Source organism: Lissotriton helveticus, chromosome 1_1 (assembly GCF_964261635.1).
Source record: "Lissotriton helveticus chromosome 1_1, aLisHel1.1, whole genome shotgun sequence".
In the NCBI taxonomy this organism is placed as follows: Eukaryota; Metazoa; Chordata; class Amphibia; order Caudata; family Salamandridae; genus Lissotriton; species Lissotriton helveticus.
The window spans coordinates 1108002901-1108022202 of NC_136057.1; the positions used below are offsets into that span (position 1 = coordinate 1108002901).

General features: G+C 47.9%; 1 protein-coding gene across 6 annotated transcripts in view; it reads left to right on the forward strand.

Moving 5' to 3' along the window:
- Positions 1-343: 343 nt before the first annotated feature.
- Positions 344-19302, forward strand: part of CPSF6 (cleavage and polyadenylation specific factor 6) — a 435319-nt gene continuing 416360 nt past the window's right edge. For 5 of the 6 annotated variants that reach the window (XM_078678596.1, XM_078678608.1, XM_078678626.1 and 2 more), the window contains exon 1: positions 433-591. In XM_078678596.1, coding sequence (XP_078534722.1) covers positions 532-591 — 60 coding nt within the window. In that variant the 5' untranslated portion in view covers positions 433-531. Of the gene's footprint in view, positions 592-19302 lie in introns of all 6 variants that reach the window. The other variant, XM_078678617.1, reaches the window with a different exon arrangement.

Genomic DNA, 19302 nt, shown 5'->3' on the forward strand with positions numbered 1-19302 from the left:
TTTTGACCCTTTGCCCTGAATTTTTACACTCACTGTCCTGAATTTGCACCCATGCTAGTTGGTCACCCTAAGTCTATTGTTGGTTGTAGTATCAATTGCCAGCGTGAGCACACATGCCTTGTGGCAATGTTTGATAAAACTTAAATATGGCAGAATATGTACGTTTGCGCCCTGGATGTTATCAGACACTGCTCAGTGCTTTGGCATATATTTCTGACTCACTTAGTAATGTCCTTGTTTATTTTTTAGTAAATCAATCGTCCACTTTCTTTGGTAGAGACACTGATATTTTCTAGTCTTCAACGGTGGTATCCGTATTCCTCTTTTTCTTAGGAGGGAATCCACTTTACAAGATGGCTGCCGCTGTTACACGAATAAGGAAAGCAATGTCGTATGGCTTTACCGCGCTCCGTTTTGTCTTTCCTTCAGCAGGAAGTGACGTAGCTTTACCTCCCCCCCTCCTGCAACCGTGCCTGCTCCCCACAGCTCCGGTGGGCGCCTGCTCCAGAGGAGGGTGGCCAGCGACGCAAAATGGCCGACGGAGTGGACCATATAGATATTTATGCAGACGTGGGCGAGGAATTTGATCAGGTAAGTCGATAGAAGTACTGGCCTGGTGGGTGCGGCCCGGGCCTTGTTTTCCAGGGTCTCGTTTTTTTCGGGGTGGACTTCTTTAAGTCCCCTCCCCCCTTTCAGTGGCCGCTACGATTTTAAAACTGTTCTCTGTGATGCAGTCCTATTAAAACAAGAAGCCTCAGTCGTTGCTGCTGGGAACAGTTCTCTGATCAAAGGTCTCCAGTCCACATCTTCCAGCCACCGATGCTCCGCGTCATAATAATTCTCGTGCTATTGTCGCCTTTGGTTATCTCTTTTTAACACTGCATCATCTACTCACCTCTTTCTATTTAATCACCCCTACATAAGTCGATTTTGCTGCCCAACTGGCATGCTTTTTAGTGATAGGAATACTTTTTGAAAGCATCTAGTTTTCGTGACTGACTGAAAGCATTTAAGCAGGATGCCACTGAACAAGTTTAACATAGACCAGATACCGCTGTTGACAGCTTGATTTAGTATAACATGGTCCTCGTAGGTGCTGGCCAATACCGGTGTCGAAGAATACCAATAATCTCTAAATTGGATCCTACCTCCTGCCTTTACTTCCACGGCACTACACTTTGTCTCACGACAATGTCGCTGGTTCTTTTCACACCCGATTTCTCCCTTTGTCACTGTTTTCCTATGTTTTTACTTCTATTGCGTTCTTCCTTGCCTGCCTTTCTCTCTTGATCCATGTCTAAATCTGCTGATGAAAAATAAGTCACAGGTCCCATAAATGTCAGTGCCTGCCGCTTGTAATCACCTGCACAAATTACCCACTGCGTTGCAGTATTTTCTTTTAAAAATACGTAAATCCAGGAGCTCAGTTGGGAATTGTTTACCGAGACCTCATTTTGGAACGACCTGTTGTGGGCAGCTGGACATTCGGGTTACCTTTTTCTCGTGATAAAGTTAATGTGTATCTAACCAAAAAAGTTTTATTTTAAATTGTATTCTCTTCTATTTAACCACGTAAACTCTGTTGCTTCCTAATATGTTAATCTAAGTTATTGTGGCATCTTTTCCAATCTTAACCATTGGAGCCCCTTCTCCGTGTCCCATCTTTCTGTTACTACGTAGTTGTGTAGTGGTTTCAAGGCGGAATACACGCTTTACTGGCCTACAGCATGACACTAAAGCATGTCCTCTTGATGCTTTCATCCTCCTGGACTCTTTCTGCTAGTCTCACTTTGCTGTCCGTGCACCTCTATTTACTGTCTCCCCCCCCTATCTCTATTCTAGCATTACTTGTGCATTCTTTTTATGCTGTCCACGCCATTTCTTGACACCTCCCCGCAGACCCGTCTTTCTTGCTTCCATTTCCCTGCTGTGCTCCTCTGCCTCCCTTTCTACCCTCCTTGAACCGGTGTTCAAAGAACAGTGCTTTAGGAATGAGTTATGTATTTCTTTGCAGTTTCTAATCGCGGATATTCTTATTGATCAGAAGTATTGCATGAGTAATTTGAAGGTTGTGTGTAAATGTCAGTTACTTTATGGTTTTGCAGAAATGTAAGTCTCTTTCCAAGTCTCTCAGCCTTTTTGAGATTGTCTAGACATCTGACTAACTTTGCCCACTCTGCTGAAATTTAAGAGTAGCAGGTATTTGCGTTACTTTTAGTTTTTTTTTCACAGATCCACCTCAGATTGTAAAATAAAAAGGGCCTGTGTCATTTTGTAGATGTGTATGTGTGTTCCGCGTGCCTACAAAATGATGCTGTTTACGGCTGGACTGTTCCCACTGTAGCATAGTCCAGGCTGATTTGCACATGGCTGGTTCCAAACTGAGGTGGCGTGGTGTGCAAAATAATGGACTGGGATGCTTTAGAGTAATTAGTGGCTTTGATTCAAACATTGCAGCTGTCACTCTTTTGTTTATTTTAGTTTGTCACTGTAATTGGGACGGGTGTGCCTAGACAACCCTAACTAGGGCGAGACTGGCCCTATTTTGCTTGTGTTCAGTTCAGAGGACCTCGTCTGACAGTTCTGGCTAGACTGTTTCCATTGGAGCAGGGTCAAGACTGATTTGTATACGGCTGGGTCCAAACTGAGGTGGCATGGTGTGCAAAATAATCGTGGACCAGGATGCAGCCCAGAGTAAATTACCAGTAGTTGGGATAAATACAGACATTCCATCCATCATATTTTTTTTTACACTTTAGTGTGTCACCCAGGATGAGGCGGGCAGATGTCATAGTGCCTTCTTTTGTTTACTCTTTAGCCATGCTGCATAGCAGCAGAGATGCTATACAGCATCACAAAACAAAACTATAGGCTTAGCCAATATGTTCAAAAGGCAATACCTATTAACTTTGACAGTGCTTGTTTTTTTTTTTTAAGCCAGGGCTGACTTATTGTTTCAGGGGTGCTTATCGAGCAGGTTTATGTAACTTTTGTGGAGCATGCAATACAATGCAGCTTGTTATCGGCATATCAAGCCAGAAAAATATGAATGATGTACAATAGACAACTGTGGGTTATGTGTTTTTTTCCTAGACTTTTATTCAGTGACTTATTTGATTAATTGTTTGCAAGTCAACTCCACACCGGAGGAGATATGTTGAGGTCGATTAAAGCTGTGCTTTCAAACGCCTAGACCTGAAGTAATTTGTGAATAAAAACATTGCAGCTGATAATATGATAAAGCAAAAAAGATATTTAAATTGTCCCTGCCAAAATAATTTACTTGATTTATATGTTAAAATAATAATGTGAAACAGCAACTCTTTTGATTTAGTTACTCAAATCAAATAAGCTTTATTCGATTATCACAAGAGAATCATAAAAGCGTACATTACATAGAAGTCCTTTAAAAAAGCATGAATTAAAAAAAAAAACCAGGAGTTACATTTTTCCATAAAAACAATAAAATACAATAAATATTTGTGCAAATCCATAAGTCCCATCGTAACAAATTCCTAAGTTAATGATTTTCTGCAACAGTTTCAGAAATTTTTCCATGGTAATTATCACGTTCCTATTCTCCAGTTGTTGTAAACGGTCAAAAGCATCTTTACAAGACCGTAGACCCCAGGTCCTCAATAATGGTCTCAGTAGGGATTTTCTAGGGACTAGATAAAATTTACAAAACAATATAAAATGAATATTGGATTGGGGTGAAATGGCATCGCATGGGGGCAAATTTCGGGACCAGTCGTTGCAGGAGGGAAAAGTAATAAGCCGAAAAAAGGAGCCCAATCTGAGTCTGGAAAGGAGCATTCTTGAGAAGCAGGTAATGTCTGAAGAAAGGTATAATTGTAGACCCTGGGACAAAGTAATCCTTTGGAAATCCAGGACAGTTTTATGGAGTTTTTGGGTAGACCATCTTTTTGCCTCTAGATGATCCATTAGAAGCTTTCTCAAAGCTTTCCGGGTAATATGCTCCAAGCTCAGAGGGTCAGTAAAATACTTTGGGCAACCAATTTCAAAGCAGAACCTTTTAACATATGACAACCATTTTATATGTTTAGCCCCATCTAGTTTTTGGCTGTCAGCAATTATTTCTCGGTTAAAAGCTGTCTCTGTGGTGGTCCAAATCTTGTGCCATAGGAGAAGGGGCTCAATCTTAATTACGTCAGAAATGAACGGTAGCCCCAACTCAATATGGATCATATAAGTAGAAGTTGACTTCAGGGTCCCCAGCAAGTATCTTAAGAACTGGTTTTCAACTTTCTGGATGGATGTTATAGTATCAATTCCCCAGAGTCCAGCCCCGTAAATTGCCGTAGCTACACATTTTGCTTTATAGATGGGAATAAGCTGCTTGACAGGTCTCCCCCCTATTTTGCTAGCAAAATCTCTTAAAACCCCAATCGCTCTGGTAAAAGCAAGCGTCCTGGATTTTACAGCAGACTGCCAGGTCACCTTTCTGTGAAAATAGATACCCAAGTAAGGGAATTGTTCTACGGTATCTATTTTTTGTCCTTCAATAGATATTGGACATGGATTTTTTTGGTGCCCTTACTGCAAGCCAGGGAATAGGTTTTACCGATGTTTACTTTCAGACCCTTTTCTTGCATAAAGTGGGTACATTTCGTTACAGCCCTTTGCAGTCCCAACCTTGTTTGCGACAATATAGCCGCATCATCGGCATATAACAAGATTGGGACAGCATGCCCCTCCACCTTAGGGTAATCACATTCAGCCATCTGCATATGGTCACCAACAGCGTTTATGTAAAGGGAAAAGAGCAAGGGGGCTAATATGCACCCCTGCCTCACACCTCTAGCAATGGTGAATCTAGGGGAACATTCCCCTCTCTGTCCATACCTCACCCTTGCCCCCGCGTCTCTATACAAATCCATGATAAAACTAAGAATAGATGAATTCAACCCCAGTTGCTTAAGAACACTCCATAACTGGTCATGGTCGACACAGTCGAACGCAGAGCTCAGGTCTATAAATGTAACAAAGAGGTTACCTTTTTTTGACTCCACGTATTTTGACATTAGGAAATATAAATTCAGACTCTGTTCGACTGTGCCCCTACCAGTTCGAAAGCCATACTGAAATCTGGAAAGTAGATCCGTCTCCTCTATCCAGTTTTGGATACGTTTTAAAATGATGCGTCCCGCAACTTTCATTAGCGCATCAAGCAAGGAGATGGGACGGTAACAGGAGGGTACCTGCCTATCTCCTTTTTTATATATGGGTACCACAATGGCCTCTGTCCAAGTTGGAATTTGACCATGAGTATTTGCACAGTTCAAGGCAGAAGTTAATAACGGGGCCCAGAAGTCTATTTCGGCCTTGAAGACATCCACCGGAATGGCGTCCGGGCCGGGGACCTTGCCAGAAGGGCTCTCTCTAATGGCGAGAGTAACCTCCTCACACAGAAAAACAATATTAGGAGATCCCTCTCTAAGGCCCATTGTGGTAGTATTGGAAGACGGAGTAGGATCTACTGGAGATGTAACAGAAAGACTAGGTTTGCTATACAGTTGTTGGAAATATGCAGCCCAAGTTTCTCCATCAATTGCCTGATCTAAACTCCTCTCGGGCATTTTGACCCACGGAAGTGGGGCTTTAACAAATTTCCAAAAAGCAGAAGAGTCACGGCTTTCGCTAGTTGACAACAGTGTCTGCCAAGCTTCCGCTTTCAAAGATTTTTTCCTGCTCTTTATGGCAAGGCGGTACCGAACTCTAGCCTGCCGAATCTCCAATGGAGACTTTGGAGTAGATTGTAAGGCTTTCTTCAGGATTTTTAAAGCTCGCGTACAGTCTTTATCAAACCATCCTTTTGAAGTAAATTGGCCTGGCTTGAACTGACGAGTAAGTAGCTTTTTTAGGCTTTTTTGGATTTTTAAAAATGCTTGAAGAATTTTTTGGGGGTGTTCAGTCGGGGATAGACAAACGTGCACCTCGTCCCACCTCAGCTGTAGGAGTTTCTTAAGGAGGCTTGCGGGATCAATTTTTTCCCATTTTAGGGTATAGCCATTTGTCGCCCCTAATGTGATTGGTTGCTCATAAGTTATGGGTTGAATGTGATGGCGAGTAGTGGAAGATGGTAAAAGAATAGAAAGAGCTAAGGGGTAATGGTCACCATATAGGTGGTCAAGTGTATCCCAAGAGGATATCAGGGAAGCATGTGTTTTGGAGAAAAGTACAAAATCGATGGTGGAATTTGTACCTCTTCCATGGTAGGAAGGTTTAAAAGGTTTCCGGGGGGAACATAAATCATTTGCAAAGGCTAAATTAAAATATGCTAAGAAGTTATTTAATGCCTCCCCTGTTTTAGAATGCATAAAGTGGTTTGGGGTATCATCGGTTTCATTTTCAGGGGTGGAGGAAAACTCGCAAAGTCCCCTTGAAGCAAGTTGACAAGAGTAACAATTTAAATCGCCCATAAAAGCAATAACCCATTCACCCCCATACTGCTCTTTAATGGACTCAACAGTATTGGACAATTCATTTAAAACTCTTTCCAGTCCCTGTAGTGACATGTTATTGTAAATATTGATTATTAACAGGTTCAGTGATATGCTCAGTTGAATGGCAATTATTTGATAAGACTCCATAAGGAAATATTTCCGAACCCTCAGACCCCCAACAACATTAACATATATACACAAACCCCCCCTATTTCAAGTCAAGTCGGCTTTATTTCGACATAAAAAATATCTTAAAAAGCGTACATACATGGTAAATTCAGTTAAAACATTACTAGATAAAAAGCATAATAAAAAAAAAACCCTTAAAAATAGGCCAGAAACAGACCATAAGTTAAAATCATGATTAAACAATTTGCCTAAGTTTTTTTTGACCGTATTCGCCATGCCCAACCTAGGAACTTCGAGGTGGCGCATGCGAAGAATGAACGAGTGTCTGTAAGTAATATTCGTAGTGCCACGTTACAATGTCTGGTGCCCAAGGTGAGACACATTGGTTTAATCCATTTCATACGAGGAACCTTGTAGGCAGGGCACTCGAATAACAGATGAGGGACAGATTCACGGCACTGTGGGCAGAATGGGCACCATGGCGCAGTCTGGTATGGAATTTTCCAATGGCATGTGAGCTCCATTACAGGGAGAAGACCTACTCTAAATTTAAAATACAGGGATCTTTCCCATGGGGCAGAAATAATATCCAGATACAATTCTCTAATGGGGACATCTTTAAACTCCACAAAGTTTCTGGTCGACTTACAGGTCGTTGAGGAAGAGTTTCTTTTGTTTGCCACCCATGACCAATAGAGTTGTTTTAACATGGATTTAGGCGGGGCTGACTGTTGGTGCCATGCTTCTTCCAGCCCCAAATTTGCAAGTAGAGCCTTAATGTCCCTTAGCCATTTTACTTTTGCCCAGCCTGTGGAATTAATTATCTCCCGTAGGCCATCCGCATAGCTTGAGAGCTCTGGCACTCTCCAGATGCGGGCCCACAGTAGCAGGGGGCGTAATTTTGCTTGATCTTCAATCGCCCGGCAGCCCATGTCCAGTTGCAAGGGTAGAATAGGGACAGAAGGGCCGAGAGGCATTAGGCTTCTCAGAAAGGCATTCTCGGCTCGGTTTAGCTCTTTCATGTTTGACATCCCCCAGAGCTCTGCCCCATAAAGAGCTGCGCTCACTCCTCTGGCCGAGTAAATGTCCATTACTACCGCTATTGGTCTTGTAGATGCTGCTCTCTGCTCTTTCAGCAGGGCCCCAGTCACTCTTTTCAGACTCAACAACATTTTAGTCAAATGACAGTCCCATTTCATAGAGTCCACCAAGCGGATGCCCAGGTAGTCAAACATCTTGGTTCTTTCCAGTGCAACGGACCCCAATGTTGGAGGGGGACCGAGCTTTTGTGGGGGGTTCAAAATGAGATACTTAGTTTTGTCTGTATTGATACAGAGACCTCTCTGCTTGCAAAAATTGTCAAATCCGGAGAGAAGCTGCTGGAGGCCCATTGGAGATTTTGACAAAGGTAAAGTATCGTCAGCAAAAAGCATGGTAGGGATTAAACGACCTGCCAGACGGGGTGCGTCTGCTGGTGTCTGGGTCAAGAAGTCCACCACCCCATTTACATATAGGGAGAATAGGGTTGGGGCAAGTACGCAGCCTTGCCGCACACCTCTATTCACCTCTATTCTTGAGGTCTTTTGACCATTTGGCCCCCAGCGTATTTGGGCGTAGTTATTTTCGTGGAACCTCATGATCAGGTGGAGCAAGTAGGGTGGCATGCCAAGGTCACACAGCACCTTCCACAAGTTGTTTCTAGGCACCAAATCAAAAGCCGTCCGGAGGTCGATGAAGGCCAGATATAAGGTACCCTTCCCAATCGTGACGACCTTCCAGTGGATCATGAGCAGCCTTAGCGTTTGTTCTATTGTTCCTGTACCGGCTCTGAACCCAGCCTGAAAGTCCGAGAGTATCTTATTTTCGTCTGCCCACTGCTGAACCCTAGATAAGAGGACCTTACCCGCCACTTTTTGGGAGCAATCTATTAAGCTAATCGGTCTATAATTAGCTGGGTCGTCTCTTGAGCCTTTCTTGTGCAGAGGGACCACCTCGGCAGCCATCCAAGAAGCAGGGAGGGGGGCGCCTGCCATAGCTGCGTTTAGTAGCGATGCAATTAGCGTACCCCATTCGCCTGTGTCCATGCGGAGAAGGTCGCCAGGAAGGCCATCGGGTCCAGCTGCTTTGCGAGGGACCAAGGATTTTATGGCAGTTTCAGCCTCTTTCCTGGAGAATAAGCTCTCCTCATAGCTGCCATCACCTCGATGGATCTGTGGTAGTGGAAAGTCCATCGTTTCTACAGCAGGTGCTGTATACAGTTTTGAAAAGTGTGAATACCACAGATCTTCGGTTATATTGCATGTAAAGACAGTGTCCAAAGGTCTGTGTTTCTTTCGTAACAGGTCCCAAAAACCTTTTGCATTTTTTTCTGCGCTAGCTACACGAAGTTCCTGCCAGAAGGCATCTTCCCAGTCTCTCCTGGCTGCCTTTAATACAAATTTGTAGGACTTGCGTTTGGTAGCTATTGCTGATGCATCACCACTCTTTACTGCCAAAATTAGGGCTCTCTTTCCAGCACGACACGCCGAAGAGTACCAGCCTAATTTACCCTGTCGTTTATCATGGTTTTTGTTTCCCTTGGTGTTTAATTTAACCATGAACAAGTCCCCTATCGATGTCGAAACCTCGCTAAACATAGCTGAAATCTTGTGCGGGCTGGGAGGATGACTTTCCAGAATTTCAGAAGCTGCAGCAATAACGGCTCTGATGCAGGATAGTTTTTCTTCGTCAATAGCCACTTTGTCCCATTTTAAACGTCTGAGGCAATTTGAGGGGACCACCCCCCCCCCCGATGACCTCTGCTCAGATGCGTCAGGAGCTCCAAGGAATGAGCCGCTGTCCCTCCACCAATATATTAAGGATAATGAAAGTGCATTATGATCGCTTTCCAAGGAGGGCAGAACTATCATGTCCTCCATGTGGGCCCACAAAGGAAAGTTTAAAAGGATATAATCTATCCTAGATGAGTGACCCACCCTATTGTACGTGTGTGCCCCCTGTAGGTCTGACCGTGTTCTCCCATTGGCTGCTCTCAAGCCATACTCTAGTGTAAGGGAATTCAATTGGACGATTTTAGAAGTCCATCTTTTGACAATTGGAAGATCAAGGGACGGAACGCCTCTCCTTGAATCTTCGTCATACAGGTCCAAGGATTCATCGGCCATCAAGGGCTCGAATGTGCAGTTGAAGTCCCCCATCACCAAAATTAGAGAGTCTCCACGGCACTCCCCCAAGGCTGCTTCCAGAGCCATGAGGGTTGGTGACGAGGCCCTCCCTGAAACCCCTCGTGTGTAAATGTTAAAAATCTCCAGCTTCTCAACTTTATTTGGGCATTTTACTGTGAGCCACATCAAATCTGGTGATTTTTGGGGATGATGGAATACTCCCCATCCTAGTGATATGTCGACCCAAACTAGGAGACCTCCAAATGGACGTCCTCTTCCTGATACTGGGATACCTGCCGGCACAGAGAAGGTAGCATATCCTACTCTGTGCCTTGGTTCCACACACCACGTTTCTTGGAATGCGCAGACTGCGTGGGGCTCAGTGAGCGCCACCCAATCCGGTGCATCCAACTTATTATTTAAGCCTGCCACATTCCAGCTGATAGCCTTCAGGGTAGGGCGAATCGGAGACCCAGCACATCCAGCTTCCCCACCCGGGGCCCCCGAGATTTCTACTCCTTCCATGGACTTAGTAAACTCAGTCCGACAACCTAAGGGAGAGGGGGTGAGGGAGGAGGGCGTGGGTTGGGGCACAGGGGGGTTAACTAATATCGGGGAGACCCTCCCGGCTGTACGTGGTACAATAACCTTAGGTAGGGGGGCGTTTGATACCACTTGATCGCCAAGTCACCAACCCCATCCCTGGGGTGGGGCCGCTTGGGTCGGCGTCCATGCCCTAGCTCTAACATCCAAGATTGGGTAATGGGGGTACCATGCGCCTCTACCCCCATCCGGCAAAAACTTCTTAAACCCAGATGACGGGGGGGGACGATTAAAGTACCCCAGGTCCCTAGTTTGTATGTCGCAGAAGTTATAATGCGACTGCTGGCTGCAGATCATACCTGCTGCTCTAGGATCGCTGAAATTGATCAGCACACAGTCCCCAGTTAAATCCTTGTGTCTATTGCCAATCCACCCCACACGACGAACATAGGCTATTCTGCCATCAATATGCCCTGGGAGGGGTCTATTTGCTTTAAGCCAGGAGAGGGTCTTGTGTTCGAGATCAGAGTACACCTCACAAGAACCCTCTTCAAGCTCCGGGACCCCCGTGAGGATTACCACATACGGTTTACACCCAGGGGGGAGGCTAGCATTGGGTGTATAAGTTTTTGCCCTGCCTGATGATATTTTAGCTGGAGGTTTGGCTAAGGGTTTGGGCACAGCCTGACTGCCAGAAGTGCGAATGGATGGAGTTATATTTCCATTCGGCGTGGTTGGCACATTTCCTGCTACTTTAGAGGTTGACGCTATAGGCTCAGGATTAGGAGCAAAGTTAACCTTGGGGGGCCTTTAGCACTTGGGTATTGGGTTTTTTCCTTTGGGGGCCCGAGCTGGGTCTAAGGATAGGGGTTTGTGGGGCAGGGCTGGTTCCAGTGTTAGGTTGTAGTGCCTGTGGGGCCTCCCCAAGTACAGGCACTTTTTGACGAGACATTGGCTCCGAGGGTACTAAGGTAACAGCACCGCTCCTTGACCCTCCATTGTCTTCGCCCTGCATCTTGGAGTGAAATTTAACCAGTGATTTCACAGCGTAAAAATTATCCAACATTGATTGCTCAAGGGTGGCTAATTTTCGTGTGAGACTGTCGATCTTATCTACAAGGGGCATCACCACAGACCTGATTATGCTCTCAACATCTAAGGGTGGGGTGGCGATCTCAGTATGCACAGCCTGGGGAACTGAGGTGGTGCTAAGAGACGCTGACGGGCCTGATATGCCTAGCGGGCGAGCAGGACCCTTGGGTAGAGTAACTCTAGTGTGGATGGTAGTGGTTTTTGGGTGTAGGATGTGGTTTGAGGAGGTACCCCCTTTGGGCACATTGTGCCTACTTACTTTACTGTATGGCTTTTGGGAGCCCCCCTGCGAGGACTAACAGGACGCTTTCTCTTCCTGTGTGCAGCTAGTCCAGGTGCTGGTTTCCCTGATGGAGTATTTTCTGAAGCCACTACTAGGGAGGTACTAGCTTCAATAGGTGCGGCTATGGGGGAAGGGTTTGGAGCTTCGTTGGGCGTGACAGAAGGACTTTGGGCATTGTTGATCTCACGATCCAGTTCGTAATTTTGGGCCCCCAGCAAAGGATCAATTGGATCGGGTAAATTTGGGTGTGTTGAGTCGTGAGCAATGTCTAGTGCAACGAACGTTATCCTATCTAGGCTTGCCCTGATCCGACTCACCCTCTCGTCAATGTCCGGAGTGTCAGTTACCACCAATGGTGTAATTGGTGCATTTACAGGACTAGGGGCTAGGGCAAGGGCGCCCAGGGATGAGCGCTTGTGTGATAGGCCCTTGGAGTCCTGGGAAAGTCTACGTTCGGCTAGAATTATCTCCTTTTCTACAGTGGAGACAGCCCGAGTTATAAATTGATCCATTGTACCTATGACTACGTCTCCCGCAGCTTTCCTAGATTTGCTTGCTCTGGTGCCTGTGGCCATGCTCCCGCTGCTCCCGTGACCGCTTAGCTGAGCCAAGAGATGTTGCCCGGCCCGGCCTCTTCTGGCCCCTGATGGCCAAAGATGGTCCCGCCCTTGTCCCGGGCTTCTCCCGCGATGCTCCCGCACAGCGGGGAAGGGGCGTCCCTTTATGGGGGCGTGAAGCGAGGGGTGGGAGGGGCAACAGGTCAGCAGGTGTGCCGGGAAGCAGGGGCTCCTGGTTAGGAGAGTCCCTGCAGCGGCGCTGATGGTGCGAGCTGGATCCCTGCTCCCTCAAGTCCTCCAGTAGGCTGTGAGCAAACGTGCTCCCAACAGCCACTCAAGGCCAGAACTGCGACGCGGCACCCGCGGAGCGGGTGCGGCTAGTTGTTGCAAGAAACTGCTACAACAGTAGCAGCAGCGACCACAGGATAACGCCGGTAAGCCCTCGGCGTGTTAGTGTCCCACTGGAGTGAGGAGTTCCGCTGCTTTTCACCCTCTGAGCGAGGGGTGGCAGGGGCAACAGGTCAGCAGGTGTGCCGGGAAGCAGGGGCTCCTGGTTAGGAGAGTCCCTGCAGCGGCGCTGATGGTGCGAGCTGGATCCCTGCTCCCTCAAGTCCTCCAGTAGGCTGTGAGCAAACGTGCTCCCAACAGCCACTCAAGCCCAGAACTGCGACGCGGCACCCGCGGAGCGGGTGCGGCTAGTTGTTGCAAGAAACGGCTACAACAGTAGCAGCAGCGACCACAGGATAACGCCGGTAAGCCCTCGGCGTGTTAGTGTCCTATTTCTTCCTTTCTTGCTTTCTGTCGCCGGTGAATGGAATGTTTGGAAACCCAAAAGGTGTTCCGGGGTTTGTACCCATGTCTCCTGAAAGCATAAAACTGAGAAAGAGCTAACCACATCAAGCCAAGGTGGTAAAGCTATTTTAGTAGTAATACCAGCCACATTCCAGCTAAGGATCTTAATTTCAGGGGATCTGGCTCGGTTCTCATGTTGATTATAAGATAGCACTGTGTTATTTAACTGATTTAAACATGGTGACGTGGTTAAGGAGTCGGAAAGAGCTACTCGATTTTCCGACCCCTTATCGGCTATCTTAGTGCATGGAACAGTACAACCTGAGGATACTACATTCAGCGTGGTGCCAGCTACATTCCCCTTCTCGATGCTATAAACAGGAGCAAAGAGTCATTCATTGTCGTCCAGGCCAGGCCAGAGAGTGGTACATATTGGTTGTAACAAGGGATGTTCCACTGAGGTGTTGTAGGTGTTGTAGGTGGCGGACAATGACCATATCCAGGCAGGCCATGTGGAACAGAAGGAAGAAATCTATTTTCAATGGGTCTTGGCCTGAGGGGATAGGGGTTATAAGATGGTCTTAAATGCTGGGGAAAAGGGTAGTTATCATAACATTGATTAGGACGATATGTTTTTCGGGGCATTAAAGCTTCAGGATAGAAGTAGCTAACAACTTTTAGTTACTCACAATTGCCAGTGACTGAGTTAATTTTATCAGTCCTGGAAATGCAAATTGGCTTAATCTGTATGCAAGTATTGCACTCGTGAAACATAATTCCGAAAGTTTTTATCACTTCAAACTCAACTATTCTTTATTAAATAAAACATCCTAATAAGGAGCAATAGTAAACGTCCATAAAACTATTTAGAATAGAAAATGCATTTCAGTTACATACGTGGATTTAATTCCTCTTTGGTTTGAGTTATGGGCCTGAGACAGAAGGGCTATAAGTTTCGTAAAACATTCTGCCCACTGAGTGGTGAGAATAGAGCACTCCACAGGTGCATGCCTACAAAATGACTCCAGTGCTTTTATTCTTTGAAGTTTCCCATCTAAGTTAGGTCTGTAACTAAAATGAGAATAACATGTGCAAAACGTTTATTTAAAAAATGTATCGGTTGTTGAAACTGAATCCATGTTGGAGAGGCTGTTTGGGGACGAATTCCGTTGTTTACCCGACTGCTCTCTGTCCCATCCGGTTTATGGCAGGTTTTACTGCTCCCGTTGCCAAAGTAACAAGCATTTGCAATGCAATAGGTCTCGCATTATAAAAGTTTGAGCAGTTGGCATTGCTAATAATAATGCAACACTAGCACCTGACTACTTTCACTGCATTCTGGAGGACCCTGTGTCATGGGCAGAGAAGTAAAACGGTGAGGCTGCACAAAAGTGTTTACGCCATGCGAAATTCTTTCTGCCAGCCTAACTGTTCCAATAGGTAAATGGGCTGTTGGTGTCCCTGGTTTGGACCGACAAATGAAGTAAAAGTCAGACTGGAGATCTAAAAACTAGATCTGGCTGAAGGCAGGCAGGGACTTACACAGATTTTCAGTTGTACTACTTAACGTGCCTGGGCACTGGTACAAGAGTCTGCCAGTAATGTCAGATTTAAGTTGATACAGTTTTGTTATCTACACACGGCTTACCGGACGCCACAGAGGCTCCATAGGGTGTTTACCAGAAGCCAGCTGGCTTTGCAGATGCAGTGAAGACACCAACAGATTTTATCCTTGTGGCATGGAGGGGTCAGGAGCTTCAGACTTACTGGATTCTGGTACTACGCACAACGGCTAAATAAAGGGGGGCTGGTCTAGAACCGGTGATCTGACCTTTCCTCCTGGTTATTTTGCTGCTTTTTTAAGAAGGGTAAAATAACGAAATACAGGTTTGCTCAATTAGGATTGATGCTGGCCCATGCCGTGTTACTATTCACTGGGCACAAGCGACACTGCCTAAGTGGGATAAGTGGAGTGTGGACTTTTTGGGGTAGGCAGTTGCAGAGGAGTGTTGCTTCAGGAGAGCTCGTACTGACAAGCACATGGAGAGGGACTTGGAATGCGGAAGGTATGGTGGACCGTTTGGGTGACGGAGTAACGGTGAAGAGCCCGGCCCCAGGGTCCCCTGAGACCGCGGTTGCTGGGCAGCCCCTCTGACCCCTGCCCTACCGCCAGCAAGACTCCTGCATTCACTGGGTAACTTTGGGGCCCCTCCTCTTTCCCTCCTGTTGCACCAGAAACAATGTGCTGTTAACGTATATTTGACCGACCTGTGAATTACTATATTACACTGCAATTGTTAAGATTCCGGTTTTGAACCCATGTGTTTTTGCACTGGATGACTCGTATGTTGCCGTTATGGTTTGTGAAAAGTGCGAAGAATGTGACACGCCTGGCAGCCATCTACATAACGATTAGACCTAGTGGTAGCCCCTTGGGCAACTACAACAGACCTGTTTTGACCAAGCACAAACACCGCTTCTCGAGTCTGTAAATATATGGTCCCATTATTGACTTAAGCAGGTGGAAGAATGACGTTGTTTTATAAACGTGAATATAGTGGCGAAAGAAACCCATTTCTACAAGTCCCGCTAAAAAATCTGATATTTTACATGCCTCGTGCCCCTGTTTCATTCAGTTCCAGGGCATCTTGGCTTGTGTAGTACAGATCACAATAGCCCTTCTTTTTCTGCATGTGCAGATCAGTTGACAAGAACCTCACAGGAGAATCAGTCTGTCCCTCAGCGCCTGGGCCTCGCCCCCTCTAGGCTCCTCAAACACTGAGAAGGCCTACCACATTTAGGCTTGGAAGCCACAATCAATGGGGACTTTTTAAGGCTGGGAGCTTGCCCGGAAAGAAAAGACGGCTAAAAACATGGTGCTTGATGTGGTTGTATTGTGTTTCTCAGGCACACACCCATCATTGTGTTGATCACGCAGCACAGCTTCACACTTGACACGCAAGGCACACAACCTGCACGCACTCAGGACGAGGTGGAAAAGGATCCCGCTTACATGGGACATTACATGAGTACGAGTAGTCAGAAGACCTCACTCCTGGGGTGGAGTATGTAACTTCTATACTTCTACGTTGTTGTCCCTAGGCCGGCGCCCTCTGATTGAAGGGTTGAACTGTGGATGGATCATATATCAACATAAAAAAGTAAACCAGTACGCCTCACCAGCGCAGCTTTATTTTTAAATTCATGATTTGGCCGCCGGCCTATGCCTCCTATCCCAGGCCATCATGATCAAACCAGTCCCCAATCAACAATTATGATTTTTTTTAAAAACAGTAATCCTGCGCCTGTGGCCTGCCAGGCCCTGCCCTGCCTCACCTGTGCAGCTTGGTTTATTTCAATTCAAACATAATGATTCGGCCGCCGGCCTACTACCCCAGGAGGCCATCATGACCAGACGCCGGTAATGTGGTAGACCAATCAAGATAATAATTTTAAACAAGCATTGGAAATGCAATAGGTCTCGCAGCATTAGAGTTTGTGCTTTTAGAATTGTTTATGGTTTTTTTTTTTTATCTTTAGCATTTTTGTTTCCTGTAGGCAATGCTAAAGAATTACAAAGAAAAAAAGCCATAAACAAATCTAAAAGCTCTAACTCAAATGCTCCGAGACCTATTGCATGCACCCATTCAGTTGTTGGCCTCTCAGCTGAGTCTGCCAACTAGACAACAAAGTGGAGGTGGGGCGGGGCTGCTGGGAGTAGAGCTGTGGACTTGGAAGAGGCGGGGCTGCTGGGAGTAGAGCTGTGGACTGGGAGGAGGGTGGGGCTGCTGGGACTGCTGGGAGTGGAGCTGTGGGCTGGGAAGAGAAGGGAGCGCTGCTGGAAGTGGAGCTGTGAACTGGGAATAGGGCGGGTGCTGCTGGGAGTGGAGCTGTGGACTGGGAAAAGAAGGGAGCGCTGCTGGTAGTGGAGCTGTGAACTGGGAATAGGGCGGGTGCTGCTGGGAGTGGAGCTGTGGACTGGGAATAGGGTTAGGCGCTGCTGGTAGTGGAGCTGTGGAACCGGAGAAGATCGAGTTTCTAGCTGCTGAAACTGGAGCTGAGGGTCAGGGTGAGGTGCTGCTGAGGGTCAGGGTGAGGTGCTGCTGAGGGTCACGGTGGGGTGCTCTTGACCCGGATCCGGACCAGGTTGAGACGATGTTGGGAGAAGGGTGATGTGCTGCTGAGGCTGGAGGTGTGGCTCGGGGGAGGGGAGTGCTGCTATCCAGTTGCTGTGGCTCAGTAGGGTGGCGAGGTGCTGCTGAAACTGGAGCTGTGGTTTGGGGGAGCTGCTGCTAAAATTGGAGAGCTGTGGGTCGGTGCTGAACTGGAGCTGTGACTCCTGATGAGGGCGAGGTGCTGCTAAATCTGGAGCTGTAGCCTGGGGGTCGATGAGGTGCTACCAAATTTAGAGCTGTGGCTAGGTGGTGCTGAAACTGCAGCTGTGGGGTCGGGGCGACGGCAAATGCTTCTGAAGTCGAGCAGTGGGTTAGCAAGCGAATGGGGTGCCGCTGAAAGTTGAGACGATGGCTGGTAAGAGGATGAGATGATGCTGAAATTGGAGCTGTGGCTGTGAAGAGAACAAGGTTCTCCTGAAATTGGAGCTGTGAAGAGACCAAGGTTCTGCTGAAATTGGAGCTGTGGCTGTGAAGAGAGTGAGGTGCTGCTGAAAGAGGAGCTGTGCCTCTGAAGAGGACGAGGAGCTGTGCCTCTGAAGAGGACAAGGAGCTGCTGGGAGCTGTGGCTGTGAAGAGGACGAGGCGCTGCTGAGAGCTGTGTCCCGGAGCTGTGTCAGTCAGTCAGTGGAGGCGGGGGCTGTGTCTCTGAAGAGGACGAGGCGCTGCTGAGAGCTGTGGCTGTGAAGAGGACGAGGCGCTGCTGAGAGCTGTTGCTGTGAAGAGGACGAGGCGCTGCTGAGAGCTGTGGCAGGCAGTTAGTGGAGGCGGGGAGCTGTGCCTCTGAAGAGGACGAGGCGCTGCTGAGAGCTGTGGCTGTGAAGAGGACGAGGTGCTGCTGAAAGAAGAGCTGTGCCTCTGAAGAGGACGAGGCGCTGCTGAAAGCTGTGTCCCGGAGCTGTGTCAGTCAGTCAGTGGAGGCGGGGGCTGTCCGTCAGTCAGGTGAGCAGTGCGCTCAGTGTCACAGCGGAGCCCGGGGGCTGTGCAGGGGCGGGAGGGGGCACGCCACCGAGGCTGCAGCCCTGTCCGAGCTGTGCCAGTCGAGCCCGGCGGAGAGTCCCAGGCAGGGAGCGAGTGCCGACCCCAGGAGCCTGAGCCGGGCACAGGGCGAGGTAAGCACCGGCCCCTCTCTGCGGAGGACCCGAAATCAAGCAAAGGTGTTACTTTTGGGGGGGGCTGGAGGGGGGGGGGGGGGTTGGCTCAGGGTCTGAACCCTCAGTGAAACAGCTTGCTGGGGGAGGGGGCACTTAGCTGCGTGTTTGCGGCTCTCAGGGTCTGAACAACACGCGTTTCTTGTTTGTTGAGGGAGAGACCCCGTGAGACATGCCCAGGAGGTCTCGGGGTCTGAACAATTTAGGGACCTGCTTCTTGGGAGGGTGGGAGGAGGGGAGACTCCCGTAGCGTGTCCGGGGCATTCAGGGTCTGAAGCACACGTATCCCAGCTCGTCGGGGCAGAGACAGCCCGAGGCGTGTGACCTCGGAGTTTAACCCGATGCTCAGAGAAGTAAGTTTCATTCCAGCAGCGTCCTCAGGCTCATAGCCACACACATTTTCGCTCTCCGGGTCCGGCCCTGCGACCCAGGAAGTCGGTTTATATATCCGTACGGTTGGCATTTCGTTCAGGGACACTAACCCACCGGGCACTGTACTTCCTGGGGATTTACCTGCCCATGTAAGTATGACATATAGAGATTATAATATAATATTAAAATAACGTTGCAATCTGAAAAAACATGTTTGCATGCATCCGTTGTAAACTAGGGGGAGGGGGCGGGAGGTGGAGAGTTGAGGCAGGCAGGCATGGGAGGAGAGGAGGAGGGGGGAGGAGAGTAGGGGAGGCACGGCCTAGCGGCCGTGCAGGGGGAGGGGGCGGGAGGCGGAGAGTTGAGGCAGGCAGGCATGGGAGGAGAGGAGGAGGGGGGAGGAGAGTAGGGGAGGCACGGCCTAGCGGCCGTGCAATCAAGTAGTGAGGGGGCGGAGTTGTGGGAAGGCTGAGAGAGAGAGTAGGCGGCTGGGTGCATGTGCACGCGCTTTTAAGCTCAATGCACATGCGCATTGAGCTTAAAAGTCACGGGCACTGCAAGGAATCGCCACGATTCCTTG